The sequence below is a fragment of the Leptonychotes weddellii genome, chromosome 1 (assembly GCF_054177405.1).
Source record: "Leptonychotes weddellii isolate Sample4059 chromosome 1, ASM5417740v2, whole genome shotgun sequence".
NCBI lineage: Eukaryota > Metazoa > Chordata > Mammalia > Carnivora > Phocidae > Leptonychotes > Leptonychotes weddellii.
The window spans coordinates 188,827,002-188,848,348 of NC_138369.1; the positions used below are offsets into that span (position 1 = coordinate 188,827,002).

At 49.2% G+C, this 21,347-nt stretch overlaps 2 protein-coding genes across 2 annotated transcripts in view; both read left to right on the top strand.

Annotated features, from left to right (window-relative positions):
- FAM3B (FAM3 metabolism regulating signaling molecule B) overlaps positions 1 to 14,157 on the top strand; it is a 29,157-nt gene extending 15,000 nt beyond the window's left edge. Inside the window, exons 3-7 of the mRNA XM_081800302.1 lie at positions 4,795 to 4,853; positions 5,777 to 5,827; positions 6,796 to 6,883; positions 8,004 to 8,136; positions 14,027 to 14,157. Coding sequence (XP_081656428.1) covers positions 4,795 to 4,853; positions 5,777 to 5,827; positions 6,796 to 6,883; positions 8,004 to 8,136; positions 14,027 to 14,116 — 421 coding nt within the window. The 3' untranslated portion in view covers positions 14,117 to 14,157. The remainder of the gene's footprint in view (positions 1 to 4,794; positions 4,854 to 5,776; positions 5,828 to 6,795; positions 6,884 to 8,003; positions 8,137 to 14,026) is intronic.
- MX2 (MX dynamin like GTPase 2) overlaps positions 1 to 21,347 on the top strand; it is a 185,770-nt gene that overhangs the window by 148,839 nt on the left and 15,584 nt on the right. The gene's annotated exons all lie outside the window — the stretch shown is intronic.

Consider the following 21,347-nt stretch of genomic DNA (forward strand, 5'->3'; position numbering starts at 1 on the left):
ATATACAAATAGAATTGATTTTTTTTTTAAGATTTTATTTATTTATCAGAGAGAGAGAGAGAGACAGAGGCAGGCAGAGGGAGAAGTAGGCTCCTCGCTGAGCAAGGAGCCCAATGTGGGACTCGATCCCAGGACCCTGGGATCATGACCTGAGCCGAAGGCAGAGGCTTAACTGACTGAGCCACCCAGGTGTCCCAGAATTGATTTTTGTATAATGATCTTATATCCCACAACCTTGCTAAGCTCACTTATTAGTTCTAGTAGTTTTGCTTTTACATTGGATTTTCTACATAGATGGTAATGGTCAGCTAACCACCCCCCCCCCCCAATAAAAGGCAGTTTTACCACTTTCTAATCTGCATGCCTTTGCTTTCTTTTTCTTGCCTGATTGCACTGGATAGAACCTCCATTATAATGCTGAATGGAAATGATGAGAGTAGACATCATTGCCTTTTTCCTTGTCTTGGAGAGAGAGCATTCCATCATTCATCATTAAGTATGATGTTAACTAGGGATTTTTCACAGAAGCCCTTTATCAGGTTGAAGAAATTCCTTGTATTTCAAGGTTTCTGAGAGTTTTTAATCAGTGATGGGTATTGGATTTTGTCAGATGTTTTTTCTACATCTCTTGAGGTGATTATATGGTTTGTCTTTTTTAGTCTGCAAATATGGTGAATTACATTTTTGAATGTTAAATCAACCTTGCATTTTTGAGCTAAATCCCACTTGCTTGTGATATAGTATCCTTTTTATATATTGTTGCATTCAGTTTGCTAAAATTTTGTTAAGAATTTTTGTATCCGTGTTCATGAGAGATATTGGTCTGTGGTTTTCTTGTGTTTTTTTTTTTTTCTCTGGTTTTGGTATCAGGGTGGAATGTGTTGGTGAGTATTCTCTTCAATAGTCTGGGAGAGTTTGTAAAGAATTGGTATTATTTATTTAAGGGTTTGGTGCAATTCCCCAGTGAAGCCTTCTGGCCTAGAGTTTTCTTTATGAGAAGATTTTTAACTACAAATTTCACTTTCTTTGATAAATACAGAGCTACTCAAGTTACCTGTTTCTTCTTGAGTGAGCCACATTATTTTGGGGTACATAAAGGAAAACTGCTGTACTCTGAGTGCATTTGTACTCTGGTCATCAAATGTGTGGTAATTTTTCCCCACATCAAGCAATTATTTGCAACACCACCAGCTTGGGGGCGGGGTGGGAATCTACAATTCAATTCAATTCTGATATATCTACTTGAAGATGGCCTCAGACCCTACAGGTTAAGGGCTTAGTCTCACAAGACATTCCCCGCCCCCTTCTGACTTCAGATGGCAATCACAAGTCCCAGATTGTCAGTATACTTCTGACTGACTGCCTGTAAATCAGAGTTCCCATGCCCCCCTCCTTAGGTTTGGTTATTTGCTAGAATGGTTCACAGAACTCAGAGCAACGCATTTACCAGTTTGTTGTAAAAGAATATAATAAGGAATACAGACATATACTTGAATATACTCATATGTAAGTGTACTCATACATGTATATATACATATATAAAAAACATATACATGAATGTATATTAATTATGCATACACAATTTGCTTATTTTTGATGTAAAAACAAACCCCAGAAGGATAAACCAGAAACTAAAATAAATTAATGGACATGGGAACAGGGGATGAGGAGAACAAAGTGGAGGGTATAGAGAAGATTTCTTTGGGTATGATTTTGTTCTGTCCACATAATGGTGATTTTTGAACCATGTGATGTATTGCATATTCAAAAATTAAATAAAATCCAAAAAAACACAAAGAAACTCTAGAATTGAAAATAAGCTGAAATAAGTCCACACGTAAATCAAATGTGTAATATAATCACATGTCTGTTGGTGCATACGTGCATATATTTCAGTTGGATATTATTTTGGGGGATTGCACAACTATCCTCAACTTCCGTGATCTCCATCCAAGAGGGACTTGTAAGACTCAGGAACAGCTAATATTTACAGATAAGATTTATTACAGCAAAAGATAGAGAACAAAAGCCTCTGTATTATCTGCTTCACCGGTGGTGAATTGTCTCAGTTTTCGTTTCTCTGAAATACCTTTATTTCATCGTCATTGCTGAAAGATATTTTTCCAGGTTGTGTTTCAACCCATTCAGATACTGTTCCATTGTCTTCTGGCTTCCATTGTTTCTCTTGAGAGTCAGCTAACAATTGAATTGCTGAGGTGATGAAAGTAACAAGTAACTGCCTTTTTCCCCTCTCCGATTATCTTTAAGGTTTTTCCCTTGCCTTTGGTTTTCAGCACTTGTACCCTGCTGTGTCTGTTGTTATTGCTTTATCTTCTTTGGGGTTCGTTGTGATTCTTAAATATGTATGAATCATAGTCCTTCATCACATTGAACAAATTCTCTATCATTGCATCTTCTGCCCCATTTACCTTCTCCTGATTGATCATCTGAGACCCCTGACAAACATATGTCAGATCTTATTATTATATTCTCTATAGCTTTCAGTCTGTTTTGTATTTTCCATCTTTGTATCTTTCTTTCATTGTAGGCAGAGCTGTTTTCCTCTGAACTGTTGCTCACCAGATCTTCTACGGTGCCTGATCTGCTGTGAAACCCCTCCATTAACTACTGACTGTAGTTGTTACATTAATTTAGATTTAGAGCTTCATTTTGTACTTCTTCTAATCTTCATTTTTTCGTAGTTTCCAGCTTGAAATGTTTTGCTTTTATTTATTGTCTTCATTAGCATATTAAGTATAGTTATTTTGAAATCCTTTGGATAATCTGTTTGGAGCCCTTATGAGTCTGTCACTATTATCTATTATTTTCTGCTGGTTTCACTGGTACTTGTTTATGTCGGCATCTTTTCTTATGTGCCAGGTGACATTTGATAGCATGATAGAGCATGTATTTGAGAAATTGTGGGGTTTTTTTTTAAAGAAGATTTTATTTATTTGAGAGAGAGAGCATGAGTGGGGGAAGGGGCAGAGGGAGAAGCAGACTCCTCACTGAGCAGGGAGCCCCATGCGGGGCTTGATCCCAAGACCCTGGGATCATGACCTGAGCCAAAGGCAGATGCTCAACTGACTGAACCACCAAGGCACCCTCTGCATTTTTTTTTAATTGAGGTATTAGATGGTATCTTCTTTTTCTGAGGATTTTTGCTTGCTTATACCAGGAACTTGGAATCATGAGCAGAATAGAATGATCTGAATAAATGTTAAGGACTGAGATTTTGGGGGACCCACCCGGTTGACTTAAAATTTGGCTGTGGTTATTCAAGTTCTGATCTATTTCTGGTTCATTCTTATTTTTAAGATTCAACCATTTTTGACCCCAACCCAAATAAGATTGGAGGATGTAACATGGCCTTCTCTTTGGTGGGCCCTGTCTTCCAACTTTTGTCCCCCAAGCCTCACCTCACGTGGATGTCAAAAGTGCTACTCATCTCCTTTGATACTTTTTCTGGAATTAGCAAATGCTTCTGAGGCAAAGTAGCTTTACTTGCTGGGCTCACCCACTTGAAACTTAAGTGTCCCCCCACATCCTGGCTTCAGAGCTCTTTATTTCCTTGTTAGGTCTCCAATATAGTCAAATAGATACTCTTTAAATCCCATTTTTAAATTTTCCTCTATGAGAAGTTAGGTTCAGATTACCCCCACTTTCCATTATCATAAATGGAAGTTTCTTTTTCTCTTTCAAGGTATTATAGAATATTCTCTAAAATTGTCAAAAAGCTACCCTTCTGAGAAGGACTTAGACTAGAAAGCCCCCAGGGGAGTTTAGATAAATGTGTCAAGAGCAGAATATTATAGTGCTGTATTCACTACTCCCAAGCATGGGAAAAGGAGGAAAACTTTCAAATTCTATTTGTGATGCCAGCATATCACTGACTCTAAAACTTGACAGAGGGAGGGTGCCTGGGTGGGTCAGTCGTTAAGCGTCTGTCTTCAGCTCAGGTCATGATCTCAGGGTCCTGGGATCAGGCTCCCTGCTCAGCGGGGAGTCTGCTTCTCCCTCCTCCCCCTGCTTAAGATCTCTCTCTCGTTCTCCCTCTATCAAATAAATAAATAAAATCTTAAAAAAAAGAAAAACTTGACAGAGGGTGCACGCACACACACACACAGAATTCTAGGATCTTCAGTAATAAATACCATCTCCAGGAAAGTCAGTCTTCATACTGGTTTTAGGGCACAATTCATTTGAAGTTGATCCTATTCTCCAATTTAAAAATGGAAATTAAGTGAAGTAATAGAAAGTATTTATTTGAGGAGCTAAGCTGGGTTACATTTTGTGGCTGGATTAAAGGATCACCAAGAGTCCAGCAAGTCCTCCATCAGTACGAGGACAGAGGGTGTATACGTGGGGAGCAGACTTGGGTCAGATCCGTGCCCAGCTGATCCACCTCTTACGACTTCCTATCTGTAAGGTGGAAAAATGAATGCTCAGGAGGTAGTTGAGGATTCAGTGAGAAAATGTTTATAAAGAGCCTGTGCTCAACAAATCCTAGATTTTCCTCTCCCTGGCCATTTGTCTAGATTGTAGGATTAAGAGCAGTTTCCAGGTTCCCCGAGGGACTGAGTCTATAGAACCTTGGGGGTGGGTATGTGCGGAGCGAGGATGGGGGTGATTCTCAAGGGAGCTGAGCCAAGGCCTGTGCGTATCTTCAAGGAAATGGTAAGTGCCGATGGTTGGGGCAGTGGTTCTGCCAAGGGAAGAGCTCATGGAACGGGGAGCCCTACTCATTGCTTTGTGAGAAAGGGATTCTTTGACTGACTCTTATTTTCATTCCAGGCTCATGGGAGAAAAGACTAGAAATGTTGGAAGAGGAATAAATATTGCCATTGTCAACTGTGAGTTATTAAATGTTCTCTTTCAAACTTCTCTAAAAGTTCCGTGATTGGATTTTCAAAGATACCTTGGGTTTTTGAGGATTTTTGCAAATGATCTAGTCTAGGCTTATTTTTTAAAGCATTTTAAAATTATTTGATTATTTTTATAATACCTCACTTTACAGATTGTGGTTCCTGGAAAAACAAAAAAAAGAGTCCGAGGCTCCTGGCTGGCTCAGAGGAACGTAGGACTCTTAATCTCAGGGTCCTGAGTTCGAGCCCCATGTTGGGTATAGAGATTACTAAAAACAAATGAACTTAAAAAAAAAAAAAGTCAAATATAAATAGACTTCTAAAAAACCAAAAAAGAACCAGCAGAAGGCAGGGGTCGAATCAAATAAGCAGGCTATGGGGGCACAGACCATCCTGGAGTCACCCTTGGATTCCTGGTGACCCTGCAGAGGTCACCCCACCTTTGTGAGAAAAGCCAACTAGGGCCTCGGGGGAGCAAAGCTTGGCTTCCTCTTAGGCCTGGGGAAGACACGCTGTCACAGTTGTCACTGGGGGCCCCACCATGAGACCTGTCAGAGGTTTGGGGAAAGGGTTCTGTGTGCCATGCCTGGGAGCACGCAGAGCACGCAGTCCCCTGACCTTGGGGCTGTGGGACAGAGACAAAACACACCCACTCTGAGAATCCCGCTGGAAAACCTAAAGTACGAAGCAGAGGAGGCTGAGGGGGGCACTCTGGGGTTCCCGTAGGAGAGGCAGGGGCAGCAGGAAAGAGTGGGGGGTCCAACTAGCTGGAAGCCGTGGGAAGGAAGTTCTAGAGCAGCTGATCAGCCGGCTTCCTGGACACAGGAGTGTGCCGTTTGAGCAGCTCGGTGCCACAGATGGACCCCGAGTCCAGTGAACGTTCTTTTAAAAACTATTTCTTTTATTTTCAGATATGACTGGGAAAGCAATAGCAACACAGTATTTTGATATGTTTGGAGGTGGTAAGAAAACTCTTCTCATGAATTAGAAACATGAAGATAAACAAAAGTGTCAAACATTCTTATTTTGTCTACTAAAAAAGTTGCCAGAAGCTCATAGGAGTATTCTAGAACAGTCTTACACAAGCCCTCCTTGTCTCTAATTGAGGTCGTATGATCGAGTTTGAAGGCGTTATCTAGAAAATGTCTTCTCTGGTCACACTTGTCCTGGGCCTTTTATTTGTGTTCCTTCATCACATAATAAGAGAAAACATTTTTTTAAATCAAATATATGTAAAATAATGTGATCAGCATGCAGCCCTGAACATCATCGTTGTTCCTGTCCTGTTCATGTTGCCCCCCTGCGCTCAGCGCACACGTCCCCGGGACGCACAGTACACATTCTCCTTCCATGGTCTCTCCAGTCTGGGCAATGGGCTTGAGCACAGAGGTCAGGCAGGATATAGGAGCCCCTTCTATTTTTATTGAGCAGTGAGAATTATTTAAAACAAGGCTTTATAAAGAGAACAGTAATAAATGTCTGGACGCACTTGATGGGAACTGTGCAATAAATGCCCCAGTGGGAAATAATGGGGTTTGAGATTAGCCTTCCTTTTGTTGCCGTGAGGCACAGATTCGTCTCTTAGCAAAGACTTGCCATGCTCAGTCTGGTCTGCAAGTCTGATTTCTCACCCCCATTCTGCACTTTAGTGCCCCGGGACCACTCTGTGGTGGTCATCGCAGAGAACGCCACACCTGTGCTTGCCACATTGTCTCTGGCCTCGAGTTAGATTCATAGGATCTCCATGAGCTGCTCGTGCCCCTCACCTCTGCTGGTCCCACCGTGGAGCCCAGCGGCCACTCACTAGTGGAGATGAGCTCCAGGCATTAGAGGATTCAGAGAGGACACGGCAGCCAAGCGCGGAGGGGGGACAGTGTCCCGGGCAAGTGAACAAGGAAGACCCTAAAACCGGTTTGCATTGACCCAACAGATAACTCTGGACCGATGATGAACTTTATTCAGAGCGCACCTCCAAAGTCCCTGCTCTTCATGGTGACCCAAGATGACGGTGCGAGTAGGTGAGTGTGGACCGATTTGTCACAGTGGGGGGACGGGGGAAGCTGGTTGGCGGAGAGCACCAGGCCTGTCAGGGCCCCTGAGGAGCATCCTCTAGGAAAGAATGCAAATCTAAGGAGCAAGATGCTTTCCTAAGGAGAAGGAATGGGAGCCCATGACAAAGCAGACTGTGTTTCTAAAAAAAAAAACCTGAGTAGCCAGCAGAGTACATAAGTCCTAGAAGCTAAGGAACATTCTCAGGTAGCAAGATAGAACCGCCACAGACCATAATTAGGACAGAAAAGCTAAACCCAGGGTGGGACTTACAGAAATAGGAAAGGAAATTGAGAAGAATTCTCTATAAGAATGGCAATCGAATGAAAAGGAAACACACACACATACAACTTCCTGAGGGAGAAGTTGGTTTGGCTCCTGTGTTGCTCGGAAGTTTACTGTTCTGAGTAAACACGTGTGTGTTCATGGCCAAACTTCCAAGGATCTCAGAGTACTTCTGTGCCCTGTGAGTTTCAAGGTGGCTCGTGAACATGGCATTCCCCAAATTTATTTGACCTCAGATCCTGTTTTTAATAGAGCATCTTACCAGACAGAAGTTATCTGATACACACTTGGAAAAATTCCGATTTAACTCAGGAATATCTGAGCTCTTTTTTTTTTTTCTTTTCCTTTCTGCCCTCCTTCCTTTGCTTACTGTAAGTTGCCCACTTTTACAATGGTAGTGTTGTTTTAGATTTTTGTTTTCTTTTTTGATACTGACCTTTCTGAAAATGAAAGGGACCATTTTGACCTGTCCTTTCATCTTTCAGCAACTTCTGTCTGCCTCCTTTTGTGGTCAGTGAACAGGAGGGGCAGCAAAGACCCAAAATTATGTTGGCTGAACATGAGGATGTGACTGGATCCCAAGACACAGGGATTTGAGAATTGAGAATTAAAACTCTGTGCCCCAAACTGAAGCTTAAAGAGTCCCTGATGTCATCACGTGATTAACTAGAAATTTGCCACCCTCCCGCTATATGCCCCAGGAGGAGGTGGGTTGTTCTAGAAGCCTCTTTCCTAGGACATCCGCAGTTGACACACCGTAGTCTCCGCCTGCAACATTTACACGCCCTCCCCCTCTCCCCCCAGGCTGAAGGAGGATGCCAAGAAGGTCATAGAAGCACTTGGAAGTAAACAAATCAGGAACATTCGGTTCAGGTCGAGCTGGGTATTTATCACAGCAAAAGGCTTTGAGCTTCCTGCAGACATTCAGAGAGAAAATGTGAGTGCTTTTTAAATGTCACTTCCCATAAGTGGTTAGTAGAGGACGCCCTGTGATTTGAAAGGTTGTAGGTCGCTGATGGCTCCCTGCCTCCAAGACATTCCTGTGCAAAATGCGTGCCGCACAGGGCCTCGCAGAGCCGGCTGCCCGGGTTTGAGCCCTTGCTTCTCTCACGGTAATGTGCCTGAGACTCTGCATTCCTGAGTCCTGGACGAATCATGGTAGGTGCCTGACACGTCATTGTAAGTAAAATCATCATAACGGCCTTGTAGACCTTGCCCATTACATCAGGAAGAGGCACTTGACTGAAGTTCACACTTTCCAAATCTCTTTGAAAGTAGAAGATTCTTTTTTTTTCCTAAAGATTTTACCTATTTATTTGAGAGAGAGAGAGAGAGCACAAGCAAGGGGAAGGGGCAGAGGGAGAAGCAGACTCCCCACCAAGGAGGGAGCCTGACGCGGGACCCATCCCCAGGACCCCGGGACCATGACCCGAGCTGAAGACAGAGGCTCAACTGACTGAGCCACCCAGGCGCCCAAAAGTAGATGATTAATGGGCTATTGGTCCCGCCTTTCTGTCATGGGGCAGCCAACACAGGCTGTGGCAAGCCTCTCGGTCCCTTGCCTCTGTTCAGAGGCTGGTAACAGTGCTGGGTAATGGGGCTAACCCAGCCTGTACGCTCGAGCGCCAAACACACACCGGACAGACAGCTCGCATTGTTGCCCTAGCTCAGTGCACGATCGATTATAAGCGCCCGCCATCATGTCCTCTTTATGGAAGAATAGTAAAGAGCTAGAGAATCAAGTTCTAATGAATTAACTTGGTCACCTGTGAAAATTCCAACTGAGCACTGGCAAATGTTGTTGGAGTCACAAGCTGGCACCTCTGGGGACGGTCACACAGCCTCTTTGGGAGACGCGGCTCTTTAGGAGACAGGACAGCTTCCAGAGAGGAAGGATTAGCAGCACGGCCATGGAGTGGAGTCACCGACTCTTCCCAGGAGAAGGGTGTCCCTTCCAGGAACCAGAAACTCAAAGGAGGCAGAGATTGGATGTCTCTAGGCCGTGCGAGAGGCTGCGTCCGACTTCAGGCTAGGACCCAGTGCCCTAGCATAGACTTCTCGGAACTAATGATTGGGTCTAGACACCCAGTGTACAGTCAAGATCTCAGGGACTTGTCCTCATGAGAGGCATTCCCTGGGCTCTGCATGGTGGCACCGTCTGGGCCACACCGCCTAGTGTGGTAAGCCAGGCGCAGCTGGGGGAGGGTGCTTGGCGCCCAGTGTCACATTTGCCAGAACAGCAGACGGAGGCCCACAGAGGTCAAGTAGTTTGCTGCTCTGGACAATAAGATGAAAGCTAGGCAGCTCCTCAGGGCCCAGCGTCTCTGACGTGAGACGCACCCCACCGACCCGTGGCCTCGGTCAGGCTGACCTGCCTAGTAACATAGCATCACCTCTCCTCCACCCGTGTATGATCGGTAGCAGTCTGGCATCTTAAGGATCTCCAGGCTTTATCCACTCAGCCGTGTGTTCTCAGAAAGTTACTCAACCTCTCTGTGCCTCAGAATCATCTCTCGTGAGGAAGGAATAAAGACCGTACCTATCACATAAGGGTCCCTGAGGATTAAATGAGAATAGCATGCAGGGCCCAGCAGGGACCTGAGCAGAGTCCTGGAACCCAGAGCAACTTTGCAGGCCACCTGAGCTAGACTCACAGGGTGGGGCCTGGCTGGTGATTCTGATGCACAGGAAGGTTTGGACTGATTGCACTGATGGAGTCCCAATCCCACGTGCACATCCCAGCTTCCCCCTGACATCACCTTCCAGCCGCTCTGCTCCTTCTCCAGCTGTGTTACCCTGTGCCCTCCTCCCTTCACCCCCCCACCCCCCCTGCCCAGCTCCCTCGGCCTCTCCCCACCTGCCATGGGTCAGGGACCTGGTCAGAGCGCAGGCCAGGCCCTGTAGGAAGTGCTGCCCTCATCACTGAGTGTGTCCATGGTATCAGAAGGGCCTGGAGTGAAGCTTGAATCCCTTTTACTCAGCGTTAACCTGAGTGCAGTGAGTGGTTTTGGTGGGAGCTATTAGTGGCTTGGGGGCACAAAAAGGGGTTTGCTCAGATGCTGGTGAGGCCTGAGTTGGGGGCCAGGGCCTCAGGGCGATCTCACCCAAAGCTCACCCAAGTACTAATGGAGGAATCATTATGCCTTCCTGTTTTGGGTATGCAGACTTGCTGTGTGGACTTCCCCAGGGGTGGTGTGGGGCTGTGTGGGGCGGGCCTCCCAGGCCCTGGCTGGTCGCCGGCCACTATCACCTCCATCCCGCTGCTGTTCCCAGAGCTGGCTTCCCAAGCACAGCCCACAGGTCATTCCCACGTTCAGAAGCCTGCACCAGCCCCACTCACCCACTGAACTGAATTGTAAAATGTAAGAGACTTGTTTTTTTCCACACTACCCAGGGAGGAGTCCATGTGGCCTTGTTCCGCATTCCCGTCCTAACTTAAAGGGAAACTGTCCCCATGACCGGAGCCCCTGATGTCCTGCAAGTGAAGGAGGAGGATGTCCTCAAATTCCTTGCAGCAGGAACCCACTTGAGTGGCACCAACACTGACTTGCAGATGGAGCAGTACATCTACAGAAGGAAAAGTGAAGGCATCCACATCATGAATCTGAGAAGAACCTGAGAGAAGCTTCCGTTGGCAGCTCATGTTATTGTTGTCATTGAAAACCTGGCTGATGTCAGTGTCCTATCATCCATGAATCCTGGCTAGTGAGCTGGGCTGCAGTGTGCTGTTGCCGTCCGCCTCCCCCCGGAACCCTCACTAACTAACCAGATCCAGGCAGCCTTCCGGGAGCCCAGACTCTGGTGGTTACTGATCGCAGGGCTGACCACCAGCCTGTCACAGAGGTGCCTTACGTTCACCTTCCCACCATCGCTCTGCGGAGCACGACGTGGACATCGCCATCCCTTGTGGCAACAACGGAGCCCACTCAGGGGGTTCGATGTGAGGGATGCTGGCCCGGGAAGTTCTGCTCACGCCTGGCACCATTTCCTGAGTACACGCATGGGAGGTCGGGCCTGATCTCTGCTTCCACAGAGATCCTGACGAGATTGCAGTAGACGAGCAGGCCGCTGCCAAAAAGACCGCGACCCAGGAGGGATTTCAGAGTGGACTGCTCCAGCTCCGGACTGAGTTCACTGCTACTCAGCCTGAAATCACAGACTTGTCGAAGACGAGCGGGTACCCTCTGTGCCTAGTCAGCAGCTCCCTCCTCAAGACTCAGCCGGCCACAGAAGACTGGTCTGCAGGCTCCCACTGCTTGGGCCACTGAATGGGTAGGAGCAACCACTGAGTGGTCTGAAGCTGCTCTTCCACAAAGGCAAACAAAATGGAAATAAGGTTGATGGAAAATAAACAGTTTCTGAAAAAAATAATAAAAATAAAATGTAAGAGACTTTAAGGCTGATTCCAGCTTTATAAAGGGGGAGGAATCCGAGACTCACAAACTAAGAAATAAAGGAGGATAGAAGTCTGAAGCAGCGTAACCTGGGTTTGGACCTGGACACCGTCGCCCTGAGCTTTGTGACCTGAGGCCTATGATGTCATATGCCTGAGCCTCCGTGTCTTCACGCTGAACTGTGGGTGGTCAGCCTGCCCCGCTTGGTGTACTCAGCATGGGGTCATCATTAGCATCACCTCCAGCATGGTCTCCATCCTGGTCCCTGGCGGATCTGGAACCAGAGCTAAGACCCCTGATTTGCAGCCCAGCCAGTCCCCTCCTACTCTTATTTCCATGCTGCGTATGCTCCACACACCAGCGAACCCATTACCGCTGCACTCTGCTCTCCTCCACACATCACAGAGCTTTCCCATGTGGGGCCTTTGGGGAGTGAGTCATGTTTTCAACAAGTGTCACTGAGTGTCACTGAGACAACTGGATATCCACATGCTGAAGAACAAATTGGGACCCCTACCTCACACCATATACAAAAATTCAGTCAAATAACTAGATGTAAAAGCTAGAACTACTAAACTCTCAGAAGAAAACGTGACCTTGGGTTAGACAGCGGTTTCTTTGATATGACACGAAAAGCACAAACAACAGAAGAAAGCACAAGTACCGTCCACAAAGTGAAAAGGTAACCCATAGAATGGGAGAAAATATGTGCAGATGAAGGACTTGTATCCAGAATATATAAAGAACTCTTATAGCTCAATAATAAAAAGACAACCCAGTTTTAAAATGGACAAAGGATCTGACTAGGCAGCTTTTCAAAGACATATAGATGGCCAATAAGCATATGAAAAGATGCTCATCATTAGCCATTAGGAAACTGCAAATAAAAACCCCAATGAGATACCATCTCACACTCACTGGGATGGCTGTAATACACAAGATGTAATAAGAAGTGTGGACGAGGATGTGGAGAAATTAGAACCCTCATACACTGCTGGAGGAAATGTGATATACAGCTGATTTGGGAAACGTTCTGGCAAGTCCTCAAAAAGTTAGATAAACAGTTACCAGATAACCCAGCAATCCTACTTATAAATATCTACCTGAGAGAATGAAAACATATGTCCACCCAAACACTTGTACATGAATGTGCATAGCAGTATTATCCATAATAGCCAAAAAAATGGAAAACAAGCCAAATGACTGATTAATGGATTGAAAATGTATAATAAAATATGGTATAGCCATTCACTGGAATATTATGCAGCCACATAAAGAGGTGACATGCCAATCCAAGCTACAATACCGGTGAACCTTCAAAATATGCTAAGTGAAGAAAACCAAACACAAAAAACACACATATTGGTATGATTCCATTTGTATGAAATTTCCAGAACAGGCAAAATCCATACAGACAGAAAGTAGATGAGTGGCTGTCTAGGGCTGCGGACAGTGGGGAGTGCCTGCTTGTTCAAGTGATGAGAATGTTCTAAAATCATGGTGATGGTGGCGTATCTCTGTGAATACAGTAGAGACCACTGAATTGCATGCTTTAAATGGGTAAATTTTATAGTATGTGAATTACATCTTAGTAAAGCTGTTATATAAAAAGGAATATAAAATTAGAATTCCACAGTTCCATAACAATGCAAATTATCCTTCTTACGTATCAGGTTAAGGTGCTCTGTTATCTGTGAAAGAATCAAAGATGGGGCGCCTGGGTGGCTCAGTTGGTTGGGCGACTGCCTTCGGCTCAGGTCATGATCCTGGAGTCCCTGAATCGAGTCCCGCGTCGGCCTCCCTGCTCGGCAGGGAGTCTGCTTCTCCCTCTGACCCTCCCCCCTCTCGTGTGCTCTCTCTCATTCTCTCTCTCTCAAATAAATAAATAAAATCTTTTAAAAAAAAAAGAAAGAAAGAATCAAAGATGTGAAGGACTTAAGCCCAGTCAGTATGAACACACATTTGCTGAGCAAGGGACTCTACAGTTTCCCTGGGAAAAAAAAAAAAAATACAGCCCTACATCCAGAGAATTAAAAATTAAACATTTGAGCTATGCCATCCAATATGGCGGCTTCTAGCCAAATTTGCATTTACGTTTACATTTATCTAAATAAAATAGAATTTAAAATTCAGTTCATCAGTCACACTAGCCAACATTTTAAGTCCTCACGAATCCGACGTGGCTGGGGGCTACTGTATTGGACAGCGTGGATGATAGAACATCTGTGTCACTGCAGAAAGTTCTAGAGCTTCATTAACACCTGGTTCAAATATTATTAAGAAAAAAAAAATCAAGTGCCCAGAGTAGGTTAGAGCAAATCCCGTTCTAGGCAGTGATTCTCTTTATATATAGACTTTGCTCGTAACTGGCACGTTAAATATTTGTTGAATCGATGAGTGGATAAATACAATTCTTTTCTTTCCTTCACACAGATCAACCACTCTGATAGTGCGAGGAACAGGTACTCTGGCTGGCCTGCAGAGGTACAGATAGAAGGCTGCATACCGAAACAACCGAGCTAACGTTGCACATGGCCTTAATAAACGTGTGATGTGTAGACCCATGCGGTGTGGCCTGGCCCAAGAATCTTTGCCAACAGTCAACATTTGATGAATTTTTGAGGTTTGTCTTCAAGCAAGCAGTATTTCCTGGTTGTATCCAGTCTTGGCACACAGTACGTTTATGCCAGAATGTCTCTAAGTGAAGGCATTCGTGAGCAGGAAGACTGGAATGGATGGGAATGGTGAGGGAAGGAAGGGATGTGGCCTGGAAAGAGAGGTTGGGAGGAGCAAGCCCTGCTTGTTGGGCTGCGGAACTGCCGTAGGACCGGACCTACGGCTGGGGAGTCTGCAAACCACTGGCTAGGACTGTGGCTCAGGCCCCACTATGGACTAAACTATGTCCCTGCAAAATTCCTAAGTTGAGATCCTAACCCCTGGAATCTCAGAATGTGACCGTATTTGGAAATAGAGGAAATTGTGGGTGTAGCATGTTAGGAGGAGTAGGATGGACCATGAGCCAGGGTGATCGTGTCCTTATGCGAAGGGGGACGTGGACACAGAGCATGGAGGCAAAGGTCCGGGTGATGCTTCCACAAGCCAGGAAGTCCCAGGGACACCAGCAAACCCCTACAAGCCTGGGGAGAGGCCTGGAGCAGATGCCCCCCCCAGAACCCGTGGAGGGTGCACAGGCCGGAACACCTTGGACTTCTGGCCTCTAGACTGAGGGAGAGCAAATGTCGCTGTTTAAGCCGCCCATCTGTGGGGTTTGGTATGACCGCCCCAGGGACATGCTTACGGTTCCCTTTGGGTTCTAAGCTCTGGCGCCCATAGACATTTCTGTACTAAAGAAAGGGGGAGGGAGTATCTTTATACTCTGGCCTGAATGACTGCATTTTCACAGCCCCATTGATCTTAGTTCACTGCCAGGAATGAGGCCTCAGGGCCTCCTGGCCAAGCACGTCCCAGAATCCTGTCCCGGGATGTGAGGCTCCCCCGCCCTGAGATAGCGCTGGGACCCCTCAGCCTCCACTGGCACCTGTGGTGGCCCTCACAGGTACACCCCCACCTGGGGCGCGGGCCCCGGACCGTCCGTGTCCCGTTTGCTGCCCACAGGGCCCCGAGTGTGGACCTGTCCCAGCCTCTGGGCGCCAGCATCCAGGAGGGCCCCGAGTCTGTTCTCACGGTGCCACCTGCCGACGCTCGGCTGCCCAACAGCTTCCTGAAAACGTCCTCCCCAGTGGCGACCGTGGCCATATTCCCTTCATCAGGCTTGTGTTCTCTCCCCAGACTTTCATTTTATTCCATTAAATAGTATGGCCGTCAGCAGAATGGCTTCCACAACATGAGCACATTTGAGATTTCAGGCCTGGGTCACTGCTGTGGGCCCTGTAGGCCCTGCCACCGCGTTTTCTTTCGGCAGCTCTTGTGGAACGTTCCTGAAAGCATCCGCTTCCCAGCCTGCACGGGCGAGTCCACAGCCGGGGGGCTATGCCAGCGGTGGGACGGCTGTGCCCACGCCATCCTCCGCCCCGCGCTGGGGACTGCTCCCTCCCCGCAGAGCCCCATGTCCCCCACCAGCCGCCTCGCTGTGTCCTCCCCTTACTGGGAAGCCCCTCTGGCCCCCTCTGCGGGAGGGGTCAGGGGTTCCGGGGCCTGGACCAACTAGGAGGCGTGGGGACGAGGCATTTGGAGGGTGTGAGGGTGGTCAGTGAGGCGGGGGCAGCGGGCACTGAGGGGGTGGGGGGCCCAGCTGGAGCTCAGAGGACCCGGATATACTGTAAGGTGGATGCGTGTCCTCATGCACCTGCCCAGACCCTCAGAATGCACATCACCGAGCGTGAACTTGACATGAACTATGGACTCTGGGTGATGATGCCTCAGTGCAGGTTTGTCGCCTGGGACAAAGGTACCTCTCTGGTGGGCATGTCCATCATGGGGGAGGCTGTGCATGTGCAGGGCCAGCGGGAAATGGGAAATGTCTGTAACTTCCTCTCAATTTTGCTTTGAACCCACAACTGCAGTAAAATAGAGTCTAGTAAAAAAAAAAAAAAAAAAAAAAAAAGCTGCCAATGACACGGAGGTGGGCAACCAGCTCTGAGCATCCTGTTGGTCCAGCCCCCATCAGGGCAAGCCGAGCCCCCATCCCCAGGGCAGAGCAGGGGTGAGCTCTCCTGGGAGGAGTGCAGACCCTGCCCCTCCCTATGGCAGGTTCAAGGATGGCAGCTGGGGAGGCTGGAAGTAGCTGCCCCTTCCAGGGAGGACACCAGGGCCTCAAGCCTCTGCCTCCCTGAAGTGGGGGCTTCCCCCCCACCCCCCACTCCCACTTACCTCAGCGTTTCCATTACCAAGATGCCTTGGACTTTGAACACCACAAAACTGAGAACAGAGCTTGTTCCTGACCGAGAAAAGGGTGTCACCGGCTGGGATGCTCCAGCCCCTTAAAGGACTCTATCCCACCCAGCTCACACTGCCCGGCCTAGGGCCAGTCCCCTAGGGACAGCACCATGCTTGAGAGCCGACATGACATCCCCTGTGCCCAGCGCACCTGCTGCGGACCCTCCACTACTCCTCGCACCCATCCTGGGGTGCGGGCACCATTGTTAACCCACTGGAGAGTGAGGAGGCAGTGGGCTCTAACCTCACAGTGCCCCCTGCTACTGCATCCCACTGGAACACACATCCCTCAGACCCCTGCCGGTCCTCGGGCTCCACAGCTCCCTCCAGCTCATCAATCCAAGCAGTTTCCACGGTCTTACTTGCACAGCCGAGAATGCCAACTTGGAAGGAAAGGGCCGTCGGAGGGTGGGTGCACGCTGGCTCCCGGGCGCCGGGACCCTTTGAACACACTGGCTGCCATCCCACAGAGGCTCAGCAGGCCAGATGGGCGGTGCATCCTTATCCTCTCACCACCCCCACCCGCACCTCCAGCCCCAGCCCCCTGGAGCTGAGCAGAGAGCAGCAGGACAGCAGTGCTGCTGAGCGTGCTCCCCCCTCGGCTGCTCATGTCACCAGCCGCCAGCCGCAAGGACCCCATCCTGGCAGTTTGAATGTGTGGGCACCCCTGCTCCCTCCTGGAGAGGCCGCTGGGATGGGGAGCACGCAGGAGGGGAAGCTCTTTGGACAGCAGACGGAGGTCCCCAGCTGCTCTTGCTGCCCCCACCTAAGATAGAGCCTCTCTGTCCGGCTTGTCCAGGGCCTTCAGGTGCCTTTCCTGGAGCTGTAGACACGCCCCGGGACTGCTAGAAAAGACATCGGTGGTGAAACAGAAAAGCATCACGCTGCAGATGAGCTGCTCAGCTCCCCGCCGCGGGCTCTGGAGTAACAGTGCTCAGCATCAGACCCTGCAGGGCACAGATCACGAAGACTGTCTCCCCAAGACCTCTCAAGGCCAGGGTTCTTTTTTTTTTTTTTTTTTTAAGATTTCATTTATTTGAGAGAGAGAAAGAGATAGTGAGAGAGAGCATGAGCAGGGAGAAGAGGGAGAAGCAGGCTCCCCGCGAGCAGGGCACCTGATGCGGGACTCAATCCCAGGACCCTGGGATCATGACCTGAGCCGAAGGCAGATGCTTAACCAAATGAGCCACCCAGGTGCCCCTCAAGGCCAGGATTCTAAAAACATCTTTTAAACCTTTAAATTCCTTCTTTAAAGGAAAACGTGCCCACAAGGGCAGTCAGTAAAATGAAGGAACATAGAAGTGCTTGGGTTTGGTTTTTTTTTTTTCATGATTTATATACAATGTTAGTTTTGATTTTGGGGAAGATCAGCCTGAGGTCTGCTTCCTCTTCCTTGTGCAGGGCTGGCGTCCTGGGGTCCCCAACAGCTGTGCTCTGGTGACAGGCATACCTGACTCACCTCTACTCAGGCACAGAACAGGGGACCTGCAGGACCCCTGGGCGCATGCCTGCACTTTCGCAGGGGACATGACCGAGGACCAGCTGGGAGCCCCTTGCAGTCTGGCCTCTGTCCTCTTCCTGTCCCGGCAGAGAGCTCTCCCAGGGCAGGGACCCACCAGGAGCGTGAGGGTGTGCACCGAACGAACGAACGGGTCATTGCGGCAAGCTGCGGACTTCCCCCTTTGGGTCTGCACGGGAAGAGGATGGCAGTGGTCAGGTGTGGTTCAGGCTTGCTGCTGCAGGACTTCTCAGAGCATTCAGATCACAGAGCTGCGGGCGTGTGGGAGGCACCCGGGTGGGGGGGATTAACCCGCTGGGTTAATCAGAATGACACCAAGCAAGACGGTCAGGTCCTCGGGCTCACTAGCCTCGTTCCGGATGCTTGGGAGCCACGTTGGCACCCCTCTGTAGTGGACAGCAAAGAACAGAACATTCCCATCATCACGGAATGTCCTATAGGACCGTGCTGCTCTGAGTCATTGGATCTCCAAATGGGGCCCGACACCAGCCTCCCCCAGAACTCGTCCTCTGCGATGCAGATTCTCCGGCCCCACCCTGGCCCCAGGCAGCAGCCCTCCCCACCCCCACCATGTGTGCCCCAGCCCTCCCGGACAATCCTGCCCCAGCTGGAGGCTGAGGACCCCTGTATGAGTCACGGACGGGGCGGCGGTGTGGGGGGAGGGTGTTGCTGTTTCTGTTTCATTTCTGTGGCTGGGATATCTGGTTTCGTTTCTGCTAGTGCTGCTCATGGGGAGTGAGCCACACAGCATATAAGAGGGAAGCGGAGAAGGACGGGATGACTCTCCCGGTGTGCGTTGAGGAGGCACGGAGGTAAGAGGGGGACCCCCCGGCAGCCGTGCAGGGAGGGCTGCGTCACCATGTCTTTCTGCAACAGTTCTGCTACAGTTCGTGCTTTTTCAAAGGATTTCCCGGGAAACATGGCTTATGCCAGAAGGCAGGAGGCAGAAAGACAAGTTTCTGAAGGTGCCCCACGGGAGATTTGGGAAGGCCTGGGTTGGTGCTGGCCCCCAGCCAGGCCTGCACGCCCAAGGTGCGTTCTAGAGGAGGTGGCTGGCCTGGAGGCACGGGGCAGCCCCCCATCCTGAAGCAGACCAAAGGCCCTGTGGCCACAAAGGGGTGGCTTCTGGGACGCCTCGCTCAGCATCCGTGGTGCACACGCGTCTGGGGGTGGGGTGGGAGCTTTGCGCCCCCGTGATGTTGTGAATTATAACAAGATACATTAACTCTCATCACCCGGCTATATATTACAGTAATGTAGTTAATAACGCTGTATTGCGTATTTGAAAGTTGCTTAGAAAGTAGTTTTTTTTTTTAAGATTTTATTTATTTATTTGACAGAGAGGGCGAGAGAGCACAAGCTGGGGAACATTAGAGGGAGAGGGAGAAGCAGGCTCCCCGCCAAACAGGGAGCCGGATGCGGGGGCTCGATTCCAGGATGCTGGGATCGTGACCTGAGCCGAAGGCCGACGCTTAACCATCTCAGCCACCCAGGCACCCCATAGAAAGTAGATATTGAAAGTCCTTATCAGAAGAAAAATGTCACAATGTATCGAGACAGACGTTAACTACATTTGTTGCAGTGATCATTTTGCAATATATACAAATATCAGAAAAAAATATATATATATATAATTTTATCTTCATCCTGTTCCTGGTGCAGAGCTGCTAAAACCCTTGGGATTTCCCAAATGGAGAGAGCATTGTCTTGTGTTATGTTAATAAGGTGACTTTGGAAAGCATCCTAGGGTAGGGCTGGCCTGTGATTATTGTTGAAACTTTCAGTCCCTCCCCCGACCTCCAGGGAGGGAGAGCGGCTGGAGGTTGAAGCAGTTCTGTCTGTGCAATGAAACCACCATAAAAACCCAAAAGGAGAAGGTTTGGAGCACTTCCAGGCTGGTGAACACGGGGAACTGTGGGGAGCGTGGTCCCTGGAGGGCACAGAAGCTCCGCCCCCTTCCCCCCCACCCCCGGACCTCGCCCTGGGCATCTCTTCCATCTGGCTGTTCCTGAGTCACATTCTTTTGTAATAAACCAGTGATCTAGTAAGTTCTCTGAGTTCCGTGAGCCACTCTAGCAAATTATTGGAACCCCAGGTGGCGGTGGTTGGAACCTCCGATCTGTGGCCAGTGGGTCCGAAGCAGTTGACACCTGTGGCTGGCGTCTGCGGGGGGCCGGGTGGGGGTGCGGTGTGCGCGGGAGCAATCTGCCGGACCCAGCCCTTCGCCTGTGGCATCAGATGCTATTTTTGGGTAGATTGTGAAAGAATTGAGTTAATCGGAAGAAAACCCACATGGTGGAACTGGTGTCAGACTTCGAGCCCCCAAGCCTGGTCTCGGGGCTTCGGGTGCCTTCTTGCTCGTGGCTTCAGTGGCACCGGGCCCCCTCAGTGGCGCGCTGGAAGGACAGGGCACCTGCTAGCATTTGGCAGTCCCCGTGGCACTATGTAGTGTAATACGGCGCCTTCAAAGTGTTACTTCGAGAGAGACACTGAGGCCAGGTCCTCCCAGCAAACAGGCATTTGCAGGGAACAGATGAGCATAAACCACGGAGTGTTCGCATCTCAGGGCCACCGAAACAAAGTGCCATGCGCTCGGTGCCTTGGATAGTAGAAACTTCTCGTCTCCCAGCTCTGGAGGCTGGAGCTCTGAGATCCAGGTGTCGGCAGGGCTGGTCCTTCCTCGCCTCTCCCTGCTTCTGGCCATTGCCAGCAAACCTGGCATTATTTGGGGAAGCTATCTCAGGGCGCGGTGGGGGTTCCCAGGTCGTGCCAGCGGCCGCAGGGTCAGCCACGACACAGGAGCAATTCCGGCAGGTTTCCCAGCACAGTCGGAGGTTCAGCTCCTCCCCGCCGCTCACACCGAGCCCCAGGGTTCAGCCAAGGACCGAGCGGAAGTTTAGACGTGCATCTGTGAGTAATAACGCCTTCCTGCCTGTTTCCTGGAAACTGATGAGTTCCTGGTGAACCCGAGTTTTGTCCTTGTATTCTGCTTTCAGGAGAAACAAAATTTCTTGATTAGCGTGAAAGGAAGCAAATTATCCCCACAGGTCTGAGTGGTCGTACAGACTGGGCCCAGTCGTGGCAATTTTAGAATAACCTTGAAGGCGCAGCAAGATGCCAGGTCCAAGGGGGACAAATTAGAAATGGATGCCGTGTTCTTCCCTCTGCGGGCAGAGCTCGGTCCTTGGCTGAACCCCGGGGGAGGAAGAGGAAATGCAGACACACAGAGACGCCAGGGGTGCGTGTACAGAAGATGACCACGTGAGGACACAGGACGTGGCGGCTGTCTGCATGCCGTGGAGAGAGACCACGGAGAGAGGCCACAGGAGACACCAGTCC